At 40.7% G+C, this 22,921-nt stretch overlaps 1 protein-coding gene across 5 annotated transcripts in view; it reads left to right on the plus strand.

The window, feature by feature from the left end:
* The window catches only part of spsb4 (splA/ryanodine receptor domain and SOCS box containing 4), a 72,578-nt gene that overhangs the window by 13,015 nt on the left and 36,642 nt on the right, over nt 1-22,921 (plus strand). For 2 of the 5 annotated variants that reach the window (XM_004917790.4, XM_002941296.5), the window contains exon 2: nt 15,760-16,619. In XM_004917790.4, coding sequence (XP_004917847.1) covers nt 15,926-16,619 — 694 coding nt within the window. In that variant the 5' untranslated portion in view covers nt 15,760-15,925. Of the gene's footprint in view, nt 1-14,942; nt 15,168-15,759; nt 16,620-22,921 lie in introns of those variants that run through there. The other 3 variants (XM_031902492.1, XM_031902491.1, XM_031902493.1) reach the window with 3 other exon arrangements.

Here is a 22,921-nt window from a genome sequence, read left to right on the forward strand (position 1 = left end):
AATTATATTAAACTTATAGATAGATATAGATGCATTCTTAGAACGTTCTTATAAATCATATAAACCGTGGTTCTTTTTTGTAACCAACCTGGCACACATTGCAGTGCATTAAGTGCAGTTGTTTGGATTTGGTCTGAATAAAGGCTGGCAGATCAGTAGTGAGAGTAATTGCAAAGATTAGGGGAAGGGACTATTTAATGCTTTAAGGAGGAAGCAGACAGGAGTTGTGTGGTTTCCTGAAATAAACACCACTAGGCAAGTGCAAAAGTGGCCAGTCTAAAAACTATCATGCCTTTTCTCAAACTACATTTTCCAATGCCTTGGGGTATCAATATGAGAGAAGCAATAGTTCAAGCAACCTAAGTCTTTTTATTAAAGATGTATCATGAAACACTATATAGGAGTTTCCTTATCAGAGAGTGTGTATATTTAGGGAATACAGTAGACTTTGTTCTAAGGATATAGAAGGATATTAGGATATTACTAAAGTACTCCATGAATATAGGGCGCATTAAACTTGCATGCAATTTTGAATTTAATGGCTATATTTTTTCCCAGAATTCATGCATCACTGTGGGCACAATGCAGGCATTTAATCAAAAGAAGTTGTGCTGCTTCTGACTCAACTGCTGTATGTCTGGTACAACTGTATCCAAGTCATCAGAATTGATGCAAATATGTGTGTGTGTGGTTTGTTGCAAACTGGAAGCAGTAGCCCTGAATATTTTGACAATGGCATAATTTCAGGTGGTCAGTGTGGGAATCATGGCTGTGTCCGATTTATTTTAGTCATAATTGTACTGTGTCTATTGATGCAGGGCACTGAGGGAACCTTGGAGCTACCATCTGGTCAGGCGGCGGTATGTCCAGGGTTCAGACATCAATAGTCGCAGCAGTGTTCAATTCTGAACAGACGGCAGTAAGGAATAATCGCTGCTGTTCACATCTATATGGAAGTGCACGGAGTGCATTTGGACACAAGTACCATTAATGAAAGTGGATTTAGACGCAATTCAATGTAGGAAAAGCACAAGTTCCAGGGCCATATTTATATATAGGAACCCCCTATATATAATAGGTTTTCTTTTTTAAATTAAAAATCCCACAGCCCTGGCCAGGTAGTTTCTGCAGAAATCTGGTGCCGGGGTTAGGGGAATAGGATGTGCGGTGTGTGTGATGCATTTGAGCCTTTATATTTTTAAGAATAATCTCAAATGGCTCAATTTCAATAGCAAAGTGTAGTGGAAGTAGTGCGATAATCTGGTCTATTGTGTGTATTGCTCACAAAAAAAGGCAATTAGCTATATTATATAGTCTGACAATGTACAGATGGATATAAATGTGTTCATCAACCATTGAAATGTATTCATTAGAGCAGCCTGACTTTGCGCATTTATTAGAATTCTCCCTGATTTTTCTAGTGATCCAGCAACATTAATTTAACTGGCCACACACAGGCAGCCATTAGCTGCACATTGGCCTTACTGATCTGAATTGGGAGCCCATCTTCTCATATATGTGGATAAAGTGGTCTTGAATTTGCTACTCAGAACAGGGCTTCTTGCCAGCATTCCGTTTCGTACTTGGGCTTGATATAAATTAATCAGCAGTTCAGCAGTTGTTACGAGCATATAAAGTATCTTTTTTGGCCTTGAGCTGTTTGCAGAGATCCATCCACCTGTCACTGCAACGTGCTTTAGGCAGTGTGTATCCTATAGATCACTTTGGGACATAGTTGTGCTACAAGATGTGTTGGAGCTATATTACTGAATTGTACTGTATTGTATTAAGGTAGAGCTATTTCTAAAATCTGTTTCTGGTGATTGCATATTTAGTTAGAGATTTACAGAGTTAGCCACTGGGGAAGAGGAAGGAAATCATAAATATGATAGGAATGTTGTACATTGCTGGCCTAGGACTGTGAGGGGCAGAAAGCTTCTCATTTGCCACTAGCAAAATCCTGCAGGATGCACAGTGCAAACATTTTCAATGCATGTAGAATGGAAAGCAAACACACTGACACGCAAGGTCCTCATCTTTCATTCTGGGTATTTTGGCTGTATCATTTTCATTTTCCCAGGTTCTGAGACAGAAAAGTTAGGAAAATATATGTAGTAACCACCCTCAACTCAAATACAATATTCACAATCCAGCAGAAACACTATAATATCTAGTACTTGTTAAATAATATGACCCCTATGATATTGTGAGACCAGGGCAAAAATGCCCCTCTTCACTTTTCCACCACCCCACAACGAGCCATGATTTTCCCAACCCGTTTTTGTTTATTGACTGTTCTTTTGCTTCTGATTATCGGCCACATGGATCTAAGCTTCATGTGTAGCTACTAAAAGGCCTTGCAAATTGTAGACAGTCTTTCTCTTTGGCAGTTCCACAGCTAACTGATCTTTGCGCTATCATTAACATCACTTTGCAGAGATCAGTTTGCTCTCATTAATGCAATGAGGCGAAGATCAGTTTGCAGAGATAGGTTTTGTGCTGGTTAATTGTCATATGGGAGGATCAGCTAGCTGCAGTACGGATTTGGGAGGGCTCTAGGTAAGGCCTAGCTTCTTAATGTTTTCCCTTTTTAATAAAATTTTTAGCATATAGATATAATACAAGCATCCTAAGATCTTTCCATGTATTATGCCTCAAGATAGTGGTTGAAAATGGTAACTCTTGCATTAACAAATGAGAATAAATAGTAATGCAGTGCTTATTCTTTACTATACCTATTTCACAGCCAAAGTCTATTATCCATAGTACTACTACAGGCACCATCATCATCATCATTTCATCATCATTTATTTATATAGTGCCAGCAAATACCGTATCACACCCTATGTGTCTTTACATAGGAGCATTTTTACCTGTGTTACTGTGCAATAGATCCATCTCTCCCTACTATACCAGCTATCCTACATCCCACAGTCTCTTTCCAGTGGCTATTATCCCACTGCTACTATAGGCACCATCTCTCCCTACTATACCTGCTATCCCACAACCACAGTCCCTTCCCAGAGGCTATTATCCCCCCACTGCTACTATAGGCACCATCTCTCCCTACTATACCTGCTATCCCACAGCCACAGTCCCTTCCCAGAGACTATTATCCCCCCACTGCTACTATAGGCACCATCTCTCCCTACTATACCTGCTATCCCACAACCACAGTCCCTTCCCAGAGGCTATTATCCCCCCACTGCTACTATAGGCACCATCTCTCCCTACTATACCTGCTATCCCACAACCACAGTCCCTTCCCAGAGGCTATTATCCCCCCACTGCTACTATAGGCACCATCTCTCCCTACTATACCTGCTATCCCACAGCCACAGTCCCTTCCCAGAGGCTATTATCCCCCCACTGCTACTATAGGCACCATCTCTCCCTACTATACCTGCTATCCCACAACCACAGTCCCTTCCCAGAGGCTATTATCCCCCCACTGCTACTATAGGCACCATCTCTCCCTACTATACCTGCTATCCCACAGCCACAGTCCCTTCTCAGAGGCTATTATCCCCACTGCTACTGTAGGCACCATCTCTCCCTACTATCCCTGCTATCTCACAGCCACAGTCCCTTTCCAGAGGCTATTATCCCCCCACTTCTACTATAGGCACCATCTCTCCCTACTATACCTGCTATCCCACAGCCACAGTCGCTTCCCAGAGGCTATTATCCCCCCACTGCTACTATAGGCACCATCTCTCCCTACTATACCTGCTATCCCACAGCCCCAGTCCCTTCCCAGAGGCTATTATCCCCCCACTGCTACTATAGGCACCATCTCTCCCTACTATACCTGCTATCCCACAGCCCCAGTCCCTTCCCAGAGGCCATTATTCTCACTACTGTTTTTGTTTTTAAGTTCCTGTTCCTACTTATTGTACAGTTATGACTCTGTTGGGCTCGGGGTTACAGCTCTTACTACCTGCCCATATTTATTAAGCAACTACTTCAAGAAATAATGCAAATACAGTGCAGCTATTTCAAAGGATATATTTAATGATACATGTGCTCCATTATGTATTCAGCTTTTCTGATATTTACCCTCCTTACTGCCCTCTTCTCCTGTCTGTGTTTGCACCCTGTGTGGTTTCTTGTCTGTCTTACCAAATGATAACAAATACTCCAGGTTCAAGTATGCCCTTTATTATCTGGCCGGTAGTATATATTAATTTTTGTTTGACTTGTGCTTATGTACAGATATATATTATATAACTCATCTCCAGACCTGCAGTGATCATTTTGTTATCTGACTGCTATTTCAGAACTCCCTCTCAGCCACAACTTGGGTGTTTCTGGGTACCCATAGCTGGTTTGAAAGAACCCAGAGATCTTGATGCTGCTGCCTCAAGATTATTTCTTCTCCTTTAGAGGTAGTAGCAATGCAGTCTCCACCATTGTCTCCTACACCAGCTAATGCAGTGCACTCATCACTCATCAATCACTGATGCATGGAATTGTCACACATCATTATATTCATCTAAGTGATACACCAACCCTGTTTCTAATTAGTACATCTCTTAAAGGGAAAAAATAGCCACTTTAAAAAATAATGTTTCTTATAACATTAGAAATCTATGTTTTTTTTATATTTCTTAAGCTAACCGGGGAAAATGAAGCTACTCCATGTTTGGTCTGTGAGAGCTAGATAATTAGATTCCCAATATACTAACCCCTCCATCCATTCATCTTTTGCTGTGTTTTTTAAGCAGGAGTCCATTATGCAGATACATTATCTCTGTGCTGGGAATCTAATTGTCTACATAAAGGAGAAGGCACTAGTCTAGTGCTATGTGTAAATTATACACATAATACAGTAGAGAAATCTTCTACTTTTGGTAATGCAACCATCAATATAAATCTTTTTTTTAGCATGGTCAAAATAAATAGAACTTTTGCTGGAAATATATTCTGCCTATTCCTCTAATTTTATACCATAGTTCTATAAGACCCATTCATTAGCTATAAGATCCATTCATTAGTGCTGTGTGCTTCATTAAATTCCTTTAGAAGATTTCTAGGTAATGGTCAGGAGGAAGTAGCAATTATAGTACAGGTATGGGATCTCTTATATGGAAACATGATATCCATATAGCTCCACATTAAAGTAAGGCTATTATGAACCAAATAATTCATTTTTTTTTAATTTAATTTTTTCTCTGTAATATCACACACACACACATCCTGGCAGCAGTCTCTAACTGTGACTTTTAGTATCACAATAACCTTGGATATTGCTTGGATATGTGATATTCCAACACAACGTATGATACATTTTACTTACTGTGGAAATCTGAATTGACTCATCATTCTCCAGGGACAAGCATACATCTTCTCTTATACTATTCAGCATAGTCATCTGAGCCCCATGGTAATAACGTGATGACATCTACTGGCCTCATAAGTGTTTGTTCCATATTCCTTAAATATTTCCAATTATAGAAGCCTACAACCCATTACAATTGTGACCATTTTAGAAGCCTGTCCTTAAACGAACTTGGAGCCTGCTACCTTTGTTCAATGAAATCATTGCAAATTAGCACTTCCTTCTTGACCGTAGCGTGTTACGGGAAAGCGGAAAGTGCAATAATTTCCATGAGTCCATTTAATGTTGGGACAAAACGTGCAGCCACTTGTGGAGCTCCATTCTGCATCACATTTCCTGAGCTCCAAGTGTTTGTGATGTAAGGGGAAACTCCTCATTACACGGTGATTTATATCTAGGAATTCTGCCTGAACAGTACATTCCAGCACACATTTATTTCCCAAGGCCGTACACATGTAGTATAAACCCGGCAATTGTCTGTAGTTCTTAGTGCTGCTGGTTGGGCTGGCATTTGCTTAGCCTGCTGCAACATCGGATGGCAAAATGTGCAAATAACCTGCGTGCCCCAGGCCCCTAATAGTCACATGCAACATCACTTCACTGTAGGCCTAGTGTTCCAAGCTGATGAACACCTCTATCCAAAGCTACAGAAATGAGAAAGCCCAGCTTACCCTGATGCAAGGAGTACATAGTTACATATGGTTGAAAAAAAGACCATCAGTTTAACCCTTCCAAGTAAACCCAGCACACACAACCTATACTTACCAATCTATACACTCAAATACATAAACTATATATACAACCAGTAATACTAACTGTAGATATTAGTATCACAGTAGCCTTGGATATTCTGATTGTTCAAGAACTCATCCAGGCCCCCTTAAAGGCCTTAACAGAATCTGCCATTACCACATCTCTAGGAAGGGCATTCCACAACCTCACGGCAATGAGTAATTTCCACCATGTCTTGTAACCGATAGAAACCCATTATCCAGAAAGCTCCGAATTACGGACAGTTTCCCATAGACTCCATTTTAGTCAAATAATTCAGAATTTTAAAACTGATTTCCTTCTTCTCTGTAGTAATAAAACAATACCTTGTAATTGATCCCAACTAAGATATAAATAATTAATGTTTTTTTGATTTTTTAGTAGACTTAAGGTATGGTGATCCAAATTACAGAAAGACCCCTTATCCAGAATACCCTTGGTCCCGAGCATTCTGGGTAACGGGTCCTATACCTGTACCTGTATCTCCTTTTAGCCACTTCCCTTACAACCACACCTGATCAGTGTCCCATAGACACACACATCAGATAATATTTTTGCTGATGGTTCCAATATTCTCTAAATGACTGCTAGCTGCCCTGCTTTGATGCTCTTCATTCAGGCTGAAAGTCTAGCTCACCAGACCTGCTGTAAATTGTTGATGATAACATGAGAGATTGATTTCTTTTCCAATCCAAACAGGGCATCAGCTACTTCATCTCGCTCACGACCAGATGCTTCACTTAGACATGCACACGGCAGCCCATTTATATTGTAAAATGTCAACATTTTCTGCAGTTCTGCTTGATCTGAAGAAGAGAGTAATATCTTTTAAATGCTTGTCTTGAAGGTCCTGTAATAAAGCTTTTCATCAAAACAGAAGATTATTGCATTGTCAGTGTTGTCTCTTGTATTTGGCACAACACACAATGCCAGACGTCCTTCTGCCTACACTGCCTGCCAATGACAGGATTTCTGTGTGTATGTGCTAGAGCTTTCCTCCTGTCGGTTGTATATTAGCAATTTATAAGAGTCTTCCATTTCTGTCCCCTTGGGTTTTCCAAATTAGGAAATCTGAACAGGGTTCTCCTTGAATGATGCAGCGATCAGCCAATAACTGATTGCTACATCATAGTCCTGCCCACTGATATAATGAGCTAATGTCACCAAACATCCCCTTGCCTGGACTTATAATAAATATTTTACACCCTGTTGTAAAACATTAGGATATTTAAAGTTGCAAGGGAGCTCCGTGACCTGTTTTGGTAATGGTACTCCGTGGTGTCACCATATAAAACACCCTCCATCAGGTAACCCTACCCTATGTCACACTGCTTTGTAGAACTGGATAAAGGCAATAGAACCAAGGGGGTATCATAATAAATGTTGCATAGTTTGCTCTAGGTATAGAAACCAGTTGCAACCAATTAAATGCTTGCTATCAAAGTGATGTCCAGTGAATGCTACTTGATGAAAGGTTGCTATGGGTTTTTGGCCTGATGTAAACTTGCAGCTTTATTAATTACCCCTAGACAGGTAGGAGCTGTGTGTGTGTGTGTGTTTGTGTGTATATACTTGAGTGGCTCATTTACTGACAGTGGGCAATTTTGCATAAGTGCAATAATCCACAGCAATTGTTGTTTTTCCTAGTAAATGAGGCATTTATTGTTTAATAGTACAGTACTGTGTGTGTGTATACTATATATAGAAGATTCTGGGTAATAATGCTGAGTACCTTTGTTCTGCTAATGAACCTGACATACTAAGCAGTAATGCTCTTTATCTCCATACTGATAACGAACACAACAAGCTGTGTAATGATGCTGAGGGTTTCTCCAGTGATAATGAATCAAGCGCACAGCACACAGAGTATTTTTAGATAACCACTGAAAATCATATGTTGTTCAGTAATTGTTCCTGGTAATAGAAACCAGACAAACTGCTGTGTGGATGTTAATGGCAGATCTCAGCTGGATGGAAACTGGAGAGCCTGCATAAAATTCACCTATCACCGCAATTTTCTTTAAGTACCGCCTGCCCCAAGTAGGTGTTAATATTTGCACAGATTAATTGTGAATGAATAATCATGAATCATGCGTTAGTGGTATTTCTATTCGCTAATTAACGCAATGCGTTAGAAATAACGCTTAGAGATAATGCATTTTTTTTGCGCATGCGATATGCGTCTTAACGCATGTGAAATGACTTTGCTGAATCGGTACTTATTTATCGCATGCTTTTTAACGCAAAAAAGCATGCGATAAGCGTTATCGACCTTTAGTGAATCGGCCCCATAGTGCTTGTGCCTGTGTTTCACACAAGTGGGGTTCCAATAGATATGATATAAAGTCAGTGGAGCCTTTGGTTAGCCATATATAAACACACACAATGAAACAGTCTCATTCAGGCCCATGCGTTTAGAATTCATGTACTGTAGGTGTGTCCTGCTACGTGTTCTGCGTTAGAACATGTCTCGCTGGTAATTATATGGCAACTATGATCTAAGAACACCTTCTGTTTAGTATTACTGTGGGTATGATTATTTCTGGTCAGTGGGGGGGCACGTAAGGCCACGTCTGTCTGAAAGCTAAACCTTGGACAGCCTTATGTCTGTGTTTTCCACAGGAAGTGCCTGAAATGTTTTTTTGTCTGTGTCCTTTTATATATTCATTCCATCATTCTGCTCTATATGGTACTGTATAGGCTGATTTAGACTGCAGTGGGTCTGTTGGGCAGGAATAATCCTTAGTTCAGTATCATTACAGAATATCAAAAAGAAATGAGCTATTGTCTGTATTTTAAATTTTTCGAGTACTTTGCCCTGGGACCCCCTACTACTAAGGAAAGCCTTGCATTGTACACCTACTAAAATGTGTTTAGAATTTTATGTTGATGCAGAAAAGTTAGATTTAATAGATATATTGTTAAATGCAAATGGCTTTTAATTAGGGTATGCATATTAGTGATTTTTCCCACTGCTATTATAGGCACCATCTCTCCCTACTGTACCTGCTATCCCACAGCCCCAGTCCCTTCCCAGAGGCTATTATCCCACTGCTACTATAGGCACCATCTCTCCCTACTATACCTGCTATCCCACAGCCACAGTCCCTTCCCAGAGGCTATTATCCCCCACTGCTACTATAGGCACCATCTCTCCCTACTATACCTGCTATTCCACAGTCCCTTCCCAGAGGCTATTATCCCCCACTGCTACTATAGGCACCATCTCTCCCTACTATACCTGCTATTCCACAGTCCCTTCCCAGAGGCTATTATCCCCCCACTGCTACTATAGGCACCATCTCTCCCTACTATACCTGCTATCCCACAGCGCCAGTCCCTTCCCAGAGGCTATTATCCCCCCACTGCTACTATAGGCACCATCTCTCCCTACTATACCTGCTATCCCACAGCTATAGTCCCTTCCCAGAGGCTATTATTCCCCCACTGCTACTATAGGCACCATCTCTCCCTACTATACCTGCTATCCCACAACCACAGTCTCTTTCCAGAGGCTATTATCCCCCCACTGCTACTATAGGCACCATCTCTCCCTACTATACCTGCTATCCCACAGCCACAGTCACTTCCCAGAGGCTATTATCCCACTGCTACTATAGGCACCATCTCTCCCTACTATACCTGCTATCCCACAGCCACAGTCTCTTTCCAGAGGCTCTTATCCACAATTGCTACTATAGGCATGATCTCAGAGTCTCTTCCCAAAGACTATAGCTAGAGCCCTGCATCTTGTTGGGCATCCATGGAATATCCGCAAAGTGGTCAGGGTTTGGGTTGCCAAGTTGCCTTGGTTTCCTTCAAGCAATCCTCTGGCACTTTGAGTAGTGATTCAGATGGATTGTGGTTCTCTTTACAATGCAAAAGAAAAAATATTTCTATTCCTTGCTGGACTTCATTTCCAGTGATGTGACAAGCTTTTTGATATTGAGTCAGATTTCTGGTTAGCGAGTAAGAGCCTGACCTCAACTGAGCCTTTATACCCACTGTAAGGAATGAGTAGGTTAAAAACACATTAAATACATAGCATATATCCATGGCATGACTACAGTGTTTGGGTGAGCAATTTATGCAGCAGACAAAACAATAACACAAGACTGTAAAAGCTCATAGAGATGTTCCCTAGTGAGGGAACTGGCAGTTCTATAGTTGTGTTACATGGTATGTCTGTATAACGCATTGTGGTGGATTTTGGTACCCAGATGAGCAGTGAAGCAGTTAATATCTATTGTAGCAGCTCCCAAGTCCCTGCATAGCTAAGATGTGAGCAGGCTGCTGGTCAGACTCACAGGCGTGGATTTTTTCTAGCATACTTATGTCATCCTGCAGCTAAAATTAGTCTGGTGCAATTGTCAGGAAACTAAGGAATCTGATATCTAGGCATGGATGGAATATCACGCGGGTTTCACTGATGTACGTGTCTGCTCGGAACACTGCTCATAAGCCAGGGATTTCCATCTCTCTGCCCTCCCTGCGTCCTCACCCAAGGCTACCAACCAGCTATTTAATTGGGCAATTGTTTGGGTGCTTATGCAGGCTGCATTCTTTTTGGATGGATGTGTTAGGGTCCTCTGTATTGACCAGTTATATATTTTAAGATATGTATAATCTATCTAGTTTGGTTAAAAGGTTATTGCAAAGATAAGCCAACGATAAAGATGAATACACTCTAGTTCCTGTTTGCTTCTACTTCTGCCGTGTTTCCTGTTCTTTCCATCAAAGTCAGGGGCTTTATGGAAGCTTTGGTTTTATTAAGAAGGGAAAGTAGAACAAAGTAAGGACAGTGGAAAACTAATGTAACAGGACCGCACACATAATTCTTTTTATTCCAAATAAACAGCATGCTATGGTATTACTGCCTGAGAAAGGAAGTGGAGTGTCCCTTGAAAGATGCACAATTGGACAATAAGATGTCAAAACAAATTGCATAGCATAGTTTCATAATAGAATGTGTCTGACTTCCAGTCTGTGACTACACAGCTGAACCAAGGTATTTCTATCATCATTTAGAAAGATGATTTAAATAACTTTTTACTGATGAACCCTAAGGGTGAAGACACACATAGCTACTATTAGCAGCTGCTTGTCACAGCTACAAAAATAGATAATGCTGATCATTTACTGATAATTGTCTGTATGTGTGGCAAGGTATTTTCTGGCGTTTAGGGCCGTGGTAGACAGGGAGATCAGTCGCTGCGCAACAAATCTCCTCGAAATGCCATCCCACCGGCTAGAATGTAAATCACTGGTGGGATTGGCATATGCAGTAAATGATCAGCATTGCCTAATTTAGTAGCCACAACAAGTAGCTACTAGTAGCTCAGTGTTTCTTCACCCTAAGTGATCTTTCGTTTTTTACTAAATGTGCCATGTCACCTTATAATATTGAGCTTGCAACTGAATAGGCATCTGTTATTAGATTGTAGCTTGCTCTTCATCCCTGCTTTGTTTTTTATATATGGTTTGGTAGATAGGAAATCATATATATGAATAACAGCAATTAAAGGGCAGTGAAAAGCAGCCCATTGTTAATTATTTTTTGACCAATTAAGTATCTTTGCTTTCTTGCTGCAGTGCTTTATCATTGCCCAGTCTGGTATCCTCTGTGGTGTTCTTTATAACAGCAACATCTGTACTAAAAACAATATAAAGCCTATAGACTTATGTGCACTACAAGTTAGCCCCGAAGCCAGAAAGCCAATGGGAGCACTTGCATTGTATGGCCAGAGCATGGTGTAACCAGTATTGCAGAATTGGATTTCTAATCATGCTGCATTTTTAGAGTGGAAAATACCCTAAATCAAAAGCTGCCTATTGCATAAACTTTTGCAATAGTATTTTTGCACAAGGCAGAAATAGGGTTGACACTCAGCAGTTTGATGTGTAGCAGAGAAAAATTGCCGCAGGAAAAATGCCCCAAATAAAAGAGAATTAAATTATAAACAATATTCCAGTGTAGAAAATGTAATTGCTAATGAAAGCAGTATGCACCCTTTACTATCCTATGCACTGTGGGTCCTGACTACATGTGCCATTGAAATAGTGTAGCAGTAACAGCTATTCTTTAGCCAAGACTCCATTTCTTATACTTGAATGATATTCCTTATTTATAGGGCTCTTAGTCACAGGACTTGCAAGGTATTATGGGAACTAAAGTGGAAAATGATTATATTGTTGCAATGGCATATGCAGTTGGGGCGAGCAGTGAAATTAACAGTAACAGGCAGACAGAGACTACTTTTTAAAACAATTACTGAAATCATTACTTTGGAAAGCTGCTTAAAAATACATTTGCTTTCATTATAGTTTGCTTATGTTATACAGTATTTGAATTCACAGCTGCCTTAAAGTTTTACTCATTATTTTATTATGTTGACCCAGCAGTAATGAAGTACAGCACATCCCAAGCCCTTATTTTTCTGCCCTTGATTGTGCTGAAGACATGATCACTTGTGATGCAAACGTCTGTCGATGATGTGCAGTATTGCTCATGCATTATCCTCTTGTCCTTGCCCATAACACTTTGTAAGTGCTTCCAGCATGACACAGGCTCCTCCGACGTACTGTAGGCCAGTGGGATGGCAAATTCTTTCTGATATCATGTCTGCATACTGTACATAACCTAGAGAGATAATGCTGGGCGCTCTGTCAGTAAAGTATGTCTTGCTGGCTCATCAGCACTGCAGTCCTTTCTACTGCTGAATTAAAAAAAAATCTATACTTTGTATCTTGGTTTATTGTTTTTTCACCATTCTTGGACTGTTTTTTTAAGAAACTGATACTGTATAACCATGTACACCAGTAAATTTGACCAGATCTCGGTCGTGCAGGTTTGATTTTCCTTGAGATCGGGGACTGCATCGGCTCGTTGATGCAGTCCTCAGTCCAACATCGCTTATGCCCACCATTATAATTTGATCATTAGGGCCAAACAATCAAATTAGCCTGATATTGCTCACCTTTAGGTGGGCATATAGGGAGAAGATCCGCAAATCTTCCCGTGTATGCCCACCTTTACTCAGAAGAGTCCATTCATGAACACTTCTCCACATACATGTTATCAATAAAGTTTTCTCTTAAAGAAATATCAACGTCTCTGTATCTGAGGGGTCCAGTGAATTCTCCACAACAATATAAACATGGGTAAAAATATCAATATCATGGCTTTTCTATACACCTCTGGGATAGAAAGCTAGTCTGTTGCTGCTAAGATGTATTTTATTCGCAATGACGGATAAACAGATATAATAGGTAAATGCAATGTTTATCATTGTCTATAGTGTCTAAGGACTGAAATCCCCCAAAAAAATCAAAATTGTAAATCTGGGTTTGACCCTGACCTGCGCTCTCCCAACCCAAACTCAACTTTGCTCGACGTGTAACCTGCACAGAAGGTAGAACATTGACTTGTAGCAGCACCACTAACCCAGAACAACTAAATACTGTAGTAGCCCCTGGCCAGTGTTTTATTATTTTTTACTTTTCTTTCTGTTCATTTGATCAGTATCAGTATTGACCCATTATATACGTCACAAACACACTTTCCTAGGTGATTAATCTGAATAAGATCAATTTTATGCTAATATATGATTCATTAAATTAAATAGTTTTTAAAAATACAAAACTGTTATGGATCAATTGGGATCAGTCACTGTTGATTGGTGTATAAAGATCTTTACTAACATTCCACTTGAGATACCTCATAAGTTCTCTCCCCATCATCTTACAGACATGGTTATAGTATTTAGCAGCAGTTAGTTGGATATCTTGAAGGGATCAGTACTGTGTACCTATCTATTTGTGGTCAAATTACACTCCATCCAATTTATTTGACCAATGGTAAACAGACCAGAGCTCACAGCAGGTAGCCCATGCAGTGGTCAGAAAAATGTCAGTTTACATATCCCTTGACCCTTCTGCCTCAGCTTTTCTGTATGCAAAGGCTGGTGTAATTGAAATTTACCATAAAAGCATGGTTTTTATATTTCTGTGCTTATTTGTTTATCAGTGAATCTCACACAGACTGCAGCTGAAAAGGTAGTTTGGTGTGGATGAAAGTGGAAATTTATTGCTTGGTATTGTGCACTAAATGCTGGTGTAGGAAGACCCAAAGGGGAGCATCTGTGCTATCCCTCCTTATCACATACATTGGGAATAAGCTCCAGATCCAAAATATTGTAAGTTCTGGAGATAATTAACTCTGTCATGTCAGTCTTTATTTCTAGTGTCACTAGTCTATCAATATATTATTTATTAGTAAATGCATTTATATTCTAGAAGGGTACCACAGGCATTAAGTGAAGAATGCTAGCATATAAACTTGCAGACAGTTATGGAATTTTGATGCCCTGGAACAAGATTGGCATACTGCTCCCCTATCTTGTCCAACTTGGGGCAATTACTGTATAATAGCCTTATAGATGCATAATATTCACTTGTGTGGTCTCCTAACTGCTCCTCTCTGGTATTTAAGGACAACTGTGGGTATTCAAATAGGTAAAAAAAAAAAATCCAGAAACATTTTGGGGAAAGTTTTGGAGCTACAGTTTCCTGGTACTTTCCCAACTGTGTTTAACTATTGCTAAAGCAACACCAGCACAGAGGACAGGTCCCAGACAGAAGGTGTATAGAGAACATGTACCTGACAAAGAGTTAAAGTTCCCACTAATGTGCTAGCTGCATGCAGGACCGTTACCTAAAAGAATGCAAGTAATGTTCTTATATCCAAAGGCGAGGTTTTGGCTAGACTGCTGCGGAGGGTGGAGAGAAGGAAAGCAGTGTATGTCTGTATCCCATTATGAATCAGAGGAAGTTATTGTCTGTGCTGCACACTGTGAGCTCTGTACATTGTCAGGCACATTTTGTTTTCCGCTCACTGCTTCGGTGTGTCAGCGTCAGAACAGGGCGCATAAAAATATCAGCAGCGTCTGATCATTGAGACATGTATGGAGTTGGCTTGGGAGTCGGATGATGAAGAGATCCTTCGTGAAACGTTCAGCCGAAGAACTTGTTAGTCTGATCTGTTTGCATTTAGTAGGTACTTGGAAAGTGGTGCTCTAACCGGTCTGAAAACTCAGTATGTGGATAGGATATGTAGTCATAAATATTTCTCTTAATAACCTTAATTTAGCCTATTGGCCAGTGGATAACAGTAGAATATTAATATATTTTTTTACATAAATCACCTCCACTATGCAAGTCACCAAGGCTGTAAAGTAATCTGAGGGTTATAGTTAGCAATTTCCTTAATGGATATCATTGATTTGCATGATTTCTTGTAATCTGCTGCAGCCATAGCAAGACACATTGACTGGCTGAGAATTCTGGGTAATCTAGGATTATCCCTCTTTGTCTGTGACGTGAGCCTGCAGTTTCATTTTAAACATCGTCATATGCTTTTCCATTGCGCAGAATAATGTGGAAACATTAAAAAAGCAACGGTTATCTAGTCCTTATTAATGGGAAGCTAATCTTCTTGCAAATGAATGATTTGTAACCAAATACAGCATTATCAGATAACTAATGTTTAGCAACGCAAGTTTCATGAAACTCCCAGTCCCCGGTTCAAGGCTAAGAATCAGGAATAGTTTTAAACCCGTGTGATAATGCGTGCTCTTATTCTTTTGCAGGAGCATTTACTCTGAAGACCTGGGCTGAGTGACTTCTGCGCTAAAAGGGTCTTTCAAGACAACATCTCCTGCATTTTAATGAGGTAACAGCAGGAAACTAAGGAACACTTTCCCTTCCCCCCCATCCCTTTCCCCCCTTAACATTTTAAGAACCCAAAGCTGAGAAATGGGTCAGAAGATCTCAGGGAGTATAAAGTCTGTGGATGTTCGGGACCCCCCTTACAGGCCAGTCAAGCGGGAGCTGAGAGGCCCTGACTTTTGCAAACCTGCCCGGTTGGATATGCTGTTGGATATGCCCACTGTCTCCTTAGAGGTCCAGCAAAAACATGCTTGGAATAATGAGGACCGGTCCTTGAATATTTTCGTGAAAGAGGAAGACCGGCTGACGTTCCACAGGCATCCAGTTGCACAAAGCACAGACTGCATCAGAGGAAAGGTTGGCTACACAAGGGGCCTTCATGTTTGGCAGATCCATTGGCCTACCAGGCAAAGAGGAACACATGCTGTTGTTGGGGTATCCACAGCAGATGCTCCATTACATTCTGTTGGATATACTTCACTTGTGGGAAGCAATAGTGAGTCTTGGGGCTGGGACCTGGGACGGAACAAACTATATAACAACAGTAAAAACCAACCAGGAGTAACATATCCAGCCTTTTTAGAACCTGATGAATCATTTGTACTCCCAGACTCTTTGCTTGTAGTTTTAGACATGGACGAGGGGACACTTAGCTTCATAGTAGATGGGCAATACTTAGGAGTTGCCTTCAGAGGACTTAAAGGGAAAAAACTTTATCCTATTGTCAGTGCTGTATGGGGTCACTGTGAAATTACAATGCGATACATCAACGGACTGGATCGTAAGTACCATCAATTATCTTCATCCTTTTTAAAAAAAAAAAAAAAATGTATGTTTTAGAAGGTTTGAGGTAATGCCATGTGGCATAAAAAAAAATGAGGGAGCCAGCTGCTAAGATTACATGTCTGTTGCCTTGCCATATGTGAGCTTGTGTAACATGAAAGCCCTGTTTTAGTCTAAGCAAGCAGATGTTGGCACGTATATCCTTGCAATCACAGCTGGCTGCCTTGTCTTGTTGCAAGCAAGCGCTGGAGGTAGGTCAGTAATATGGTGTAAGCAAGGTAGGATTGCCCAACATATGGTCCTTCAGCTGTACTACTCCCAGCACCCCTCATAAATCCAAAGGGCCACAGGAAGGCAATGAAACTATTAAGCATTACATCGCCTTAGCTGCAGATACTGCTACCATTAAGAAAATCGCAGTCATTAGTGGCATAAAGCTCTCTGTTCATAATGCTGTGTATAATACAAAAGAAGAAATAAAAGTTTGCCCGTAAATCTGTTTTTGGGAAATTCTAAAAGCATCCAAGATAAAGCAGTGTAGTTAACCGGCTCGTGAGCTACACAGTGTGAAAGCTGAATGCACCAGGATATAAATATATATTTGCTATATTAGCACATAGCACTCTCCCTCTATATAAAACATTATGTTAGGAACACAGAGCCAGTCAGCATGAAGTAATCTGTAGCTCCTACTCCAACTGACTCCCACCGCACATTGGTTGCAAAATATTGCGGAGGCAGAAACCAGTAAGATGCTTGGTCTGCTCAGCATTCTCCATGCTCTGGCCTCTTTGGGGTTTTTGCTTTGCCAGTAAACACATTTCTTGAATGTTTTAGTACAAAGAGTTCAGGTTTTGTGTGATGACTCCTGCTTGGAGGATTGTCGTGCCGCAGGGAAGCCAAGTTTGTGTATCGTTTTTTCCTTTTGTATTTATTAACCTTTACACTGCTACGCACAAACGTTAGCCCTGAGCTGAACGGTGTGGCATTATGGAGGCTTCTTCTTGGTGAAATAATCTAAAAGTAGACACACATTTAATGATCATAGGCATTGCAATTGGCCACCCTAGGCAAGTGGTTAAACAATTTGTTATTTAGTGAAAGAGGCATAGTTTTCCTCCGACCAAGTTACCCATAACAACCAACAATTTTTTTTTTCTTTCATGGATTGTTCCCTTCTTTTTAACAACATTGGCATACTGTATCTTGTTTAATGGATGGACCAGTAAAATGCCATCCAGGAGGCACAGGTGTGGAGTAGGAAAGGGACACAGACACTGCGGTGGCCCACCCACCACTGGATTTGTAACTTCATTGTGTGCAGCCTGTCTTCTGCTAATGACTCTCAATTCTATTACAATTACATTGGTTAGTCAGTCACAAGGTCCGCCAGGCATTTAGTCCATGTGTTACTGACTAACCAATAGATATTCAATAAGAATACATGCTCCTTATAACATAGTATATAAGCCAAATGGTGCCAAGTCTATTTATAATGAATAAACTTATTGGGCTTCTGTTAGGAGAAAGTTCTGATTCGGTCACAAAATGTGTGACTGCCACACTAATTATGAGACATTTGATAATGGCTACATGTGCTAGACCAGGTAGTGATAACTACTTTTGCCTCAGAACTCAATACAACTTTTTTTGTATTAATATTAACCATTTCTGTGCTGTGGGAGGGAACTATGTAGAAAATGTATTTATTTGTAGTTGCAGCTGTTCCTGTGCTATACTGAGAGTAGCAGAATTTAGTCATTTCTATTTTCAAATCTGCTGTCATTCTTCTGACTCATGTAAATATCCCAAATCTAAATGAAAAAATGACGGACAAAGACAAGTCTTGACTTGACCACACGTCCCCAACAATGCTTATATTATTTCTCCTCATCTGACCCTTTTAGATATGTACCAGTTGTAAAATATATAGAACTTTTGGCTTCACCTCTTTATGAGATACAGTCTGGACTATATTTAGTTATTTATATAGTGAGGGAACATCCAATCTATGGCCCTTCAGGGGTTATGGATGAACTTTTGGCACCCGCCTCCAAAAGAAAGCTGAAAGGGAAACAGTGGCATAAAGTGCTACTGTTGCCATCTTGCCTTTAGATACCTGCTATGACCTAGCCATTGTCCTGTTGTTATTTCTGAAATTAGTATGTGGTGCATTACTGAACTATCCCTACACATGTTCTATGTACTGCTGCTGTGTGGGACTCCAATGAGCCCCAGGACGGTAGCCATAGTTTGGCTCTGGAAGCAGTTCATGCTCTCAATTTATGCACTATATTTTTCATAGTTGTAACTTTATATGTGTATTTGAGTAAGATGAGCAAGCCCTTTTGAGGTTCTGTCATAGTGTGTATGCTATTGATAGATCTGAACATAACATGAGCACGTAATGAGCCAGAGGTTTGTTTTTCTTCACTATGCGGTCACTGATTTTATAAACACATAAAGGCCAGCTAATGATATTCCTGGGTGCTGTTAACAGCAGTAAATTGCCTGGAAGGCCCAGACCTACTACAGATTAATTGCATGTCCTGTGATCATGTTCAGCCCAGTGCTCAGTAAAGATTTACAGAGCTAATGAATGAAGGGCACCAGAGCATTCCTTTTGGAATCCATGAAATGCCCGTTGCTTGCAGACACAGATTCATTTGCACATCAAACCCAGCAACCATCTGCTGTTGGTAGTGCTCATGGCCCCTCGCAGCTCCTCATTAAGAAAATGATATTGTGAGGGCTATTAATGCTTCAAACAGAAGGGACGAGGTGACAAACTGTCAGCCCTCCATGCTTTGTGAACTACAGCCTGATCTCCCCTCATTGTTATTAGGTTGAAACACAGGACACAGGAGGGCTGTAATATTCATGCTTTTAGAAATAATGAAAAACATGTTTTTTTTAGGCTGTTTATAAGGAATAAACTGTCATTTCCTAGCTTACACCTTTCAAGGTAGTATGAACACTGCAGCACAAAGATGCTCTTGTTAATATGTCCCAAAGTCCATACACTGTATCTGTCCATGCATCGCTTTTTTCTTGAGTTTCCGATGCAGCAACTTACCATTAGGTACTACCCAATAATGGCCCAGTGGTTATGCTACAGGGGCAAGGCCAGGAGCTATTTCTGGGAGCAGCAAATTCCAGTCAATTAGAGTAACTTTAGGTTTCACTGGCCCAGAACCAGCTTATATTTACTGATCGGGCTAAAGGGCTTTGTATTGTTTTGCAGCAAAGGTAGGTCAATGGCACTGTTAAGACTTTGGCCCACCTTTTCAAGTAAATCTCATTCAAAGTTAATATTCCAGGTTGTAGCTGAAAATGATGTTTTAGTGAAAGAATGTTTAGAAGCTCTTCAAAGTGTAACAAAGAAATTCCTTTAGTCTTAATAGAACAAGTAGGGATAAACTGACCATGTGTTATGTGAGCCTTCAAACCTCAGTAGTCCAGCTCTTTTGATAGATTTTACACATCCAGTGATGAAGATTAGTAGATTGATTACTAAGTCTTCTGTAGAAGCAGATTGTTCTTCAGGGATGATCATCAATAACCTTCCATTTCCCCACCCCTGGCATATGGAAATGGCGGTGGCCTTGTTACAGCAAACTGACTCGTACATTAGGATACACAAAGCAGCTGATCCCTGCAGATGATTTTTACTTTTTCCACCCTTTCATGGGGTCTTTGACACAGTTACTAAATGGTATCGCTGACTTGAGCAATAAAATAAAGCTGAGTTACACAATAACACTGTGTGAAATTGAGTCCAATAATTCACTTTACAGAGATTATGTTTTATTTATATCAGTCCCTGCCCCAAGGGTGCTTATAATCTATGTACCCCTATGACATTCTCAACACACTCTAGGGTTACTTTTATTTAGGTAACCTAAACCTAAGAACATACAATCTTCCCACATTAAGTGCCTAAAAATGAACTCAGGGCCCCTGTGCTGCACGGCAGCAGTGCTAATCATGAAGTATAAAAACAATTGCTAAGATCATACAGTAATACTTACATTTGTGTTTAGTGCTATAGGGGTACCCTTATCCAAAAACCTACAGCAAGGAGTCTTATGTACGCTTAGGCTAATGTCCCACAGCAAGCTCAGTTGCCCACAATAAATCCTACCGTAGGTGACTTAGCTCCCCAAAAAGCCTTTTAAATTTTGCCTTACATATTAGCCCTTCCACAATGTTATTTATTTTTATGCTAAACACATATAGCACCAACATGTGTAGCACTTTCCAAAGATTGTACATCTACTTCCCCAGTAGAGCTTACAATATAAGGACCTTATCACACTTGGAGCAATTTCAGAGTCTTTCTGCAATTTAGCTCACCATTTTTAATGTCTACTAAAAAAAATCAATAAAACACTAAATAAACTCAACAGGATTGTTTTGCCTCCAGTAAGGATTTTTATATCTTAGTGGGGTTCAAGTACAAAGTACTGTTTTATTATTATAGAGAAAAAGTAAATCATTTTAACAAATCTGAATTATTTGATTACAATGGAGTCTATCAGAAATGGCCTTCCCGTAATTCTGAGCTTTCTGGTTAAAGGTTAAATGTTTTGCGGATAACAGATCTGATACCCATACCTGATTCTGTAATTTATTAATAATGTTAATAGCTACATCATAAGCATAAGTATATTAGTCCAAAAACTGGGCTTTCCTGGTGAAAAAAACTGCACAGGTGGCAACCTTACCCCCACCCCTTTGCTGAGAGTGCCCTGATCAGAATCAAACTCTGCAGTACTGTCCATGGGTTCATTTAAAGCTTTCTTTTAGTGTATATTCTACGTGTTCTATGTATTTGGTAAATCAGCGTTTTTCAACCGCTGTTCCGCGGCACACTAGTGTGCCGCGAGATGTTGCCTGGTGTGCCATAGGCAGGGCCGCAATTTTTACTTTCAAAGGGGGCCCGGCGATGCTACAGTTTTATAAAATCCAGGCCCTGTCATTGGTTGCGCCCCGTGTGTACGGGTGACGTCAGTACGCACAGGGCGCAACGTTATAAAAGGGCCTGTGTGCGGTCGTGTGTAGGCAGAAGTGCAGAGGCGGCGCGCGTGAGGGGAAGATGCCGCTGAAGCCGCCGAAGAGCAGAAGTAAAATGCTGCTGGGCACCAATGTATTAGGGGGGGCCACGGGGCACACTGACTTATGGGGGCACTGCTGCTGGGCACCAATGTACTAGGGGGGCTGGCTCTTGGCACCAATGTACTGGGGGGCACTGCTGCTGGGCACCAATGTACTAGGGGGGCACTGCTCTTGGCACCAATGTACTAGGGGGGCACTGCTGCTGGGCACCAATGTACTAGGGGGGCACTGCTGCTGGGCACCAATGTACTAGGGGGGCACTGCTCTTGGCACCAATGTACTAGGGGGGCACTGCTGCTGGGCACCAGTGTACTAGGGGGGCACTGCTGCTGGGCACAGAGTTAAATTTTTTAACATTTTCTAATGGTGGTGTGCCTCGTGATTTTTTTCATGAAACAAGTGTGCCTTTGCCCAAAAAAGGTTGAAAAACACTGTGGTAAATCACAGTTATTATGAACAGTAATTTGTTGATGGTATTCTACCACTTTTTTTGTGGGCGCTTGTTTCCTTTTAATAGAAAGTTATTCTAATCTTCATAAATGAGCCAAACTCTTAGTTGAAAACTGCTTTTTTTACAAAACCTTTTTCGAGACTAAAAGGACAAAAAGTGGGGCATTTTGTTTGCAAATACAGTGTCAAAACAGGCAATTGAGTTGTTCTACTTCCTCCGAGGCCTATTCAAGCTGTAAATGTGGGTGGCAAGGCTTTGTATACACACACCGGGAAGGTTAATCGTATTCCATGCTTCATGGCCCTGCTAATCACATAAGGTTCACTTGGTTTTAAAGGCTATTATCCCTTCTTTCTGCCTGCCTAAAAGCGTGGCTCAAATATCTGGAAAGTTTCTATGTTTAGCAGATGCCCTGACTGAAGAGTAGTTTCCTGTCTTACAATAGGATGTTGATGGCACATTGTGTGTTTGATATCCCCTTCTTATTCAGAATGCAGCAGGCTTTAACATTGTCAATTACTTGGCAGTTCTAGGGGTGAAGTTAAAATTAGCTTAATATGTATTGATCCTTCTCTCAGCCAGGAACAAACGTAAACCTGTGGGCAGATAAAAAATGCATTGTTAACGGGAAGATTTCTTCACTTTCTTTGTGTTAATAAGAACGATTTTACTATTCTCTACAGGCAAGACAGGTGTTGAGCAAGAGGCAGCCCACAGCAAGGTAGAATAAG

This window comes from Xenopus tropicalis, chromosome 5 (assembly GCF_000004195.4).
Source record: "Xenopus tropicalis strain Nigerian chromosome 5, UCB_Xtro_10.0, whole genome shotgun sequence".
NCBI classification, from domain to species: Eukaryota; Metazoa; Chordata; class Amphibia; order Anura; family Pipidae; genus Xenopus; species Xenopus tropicalis.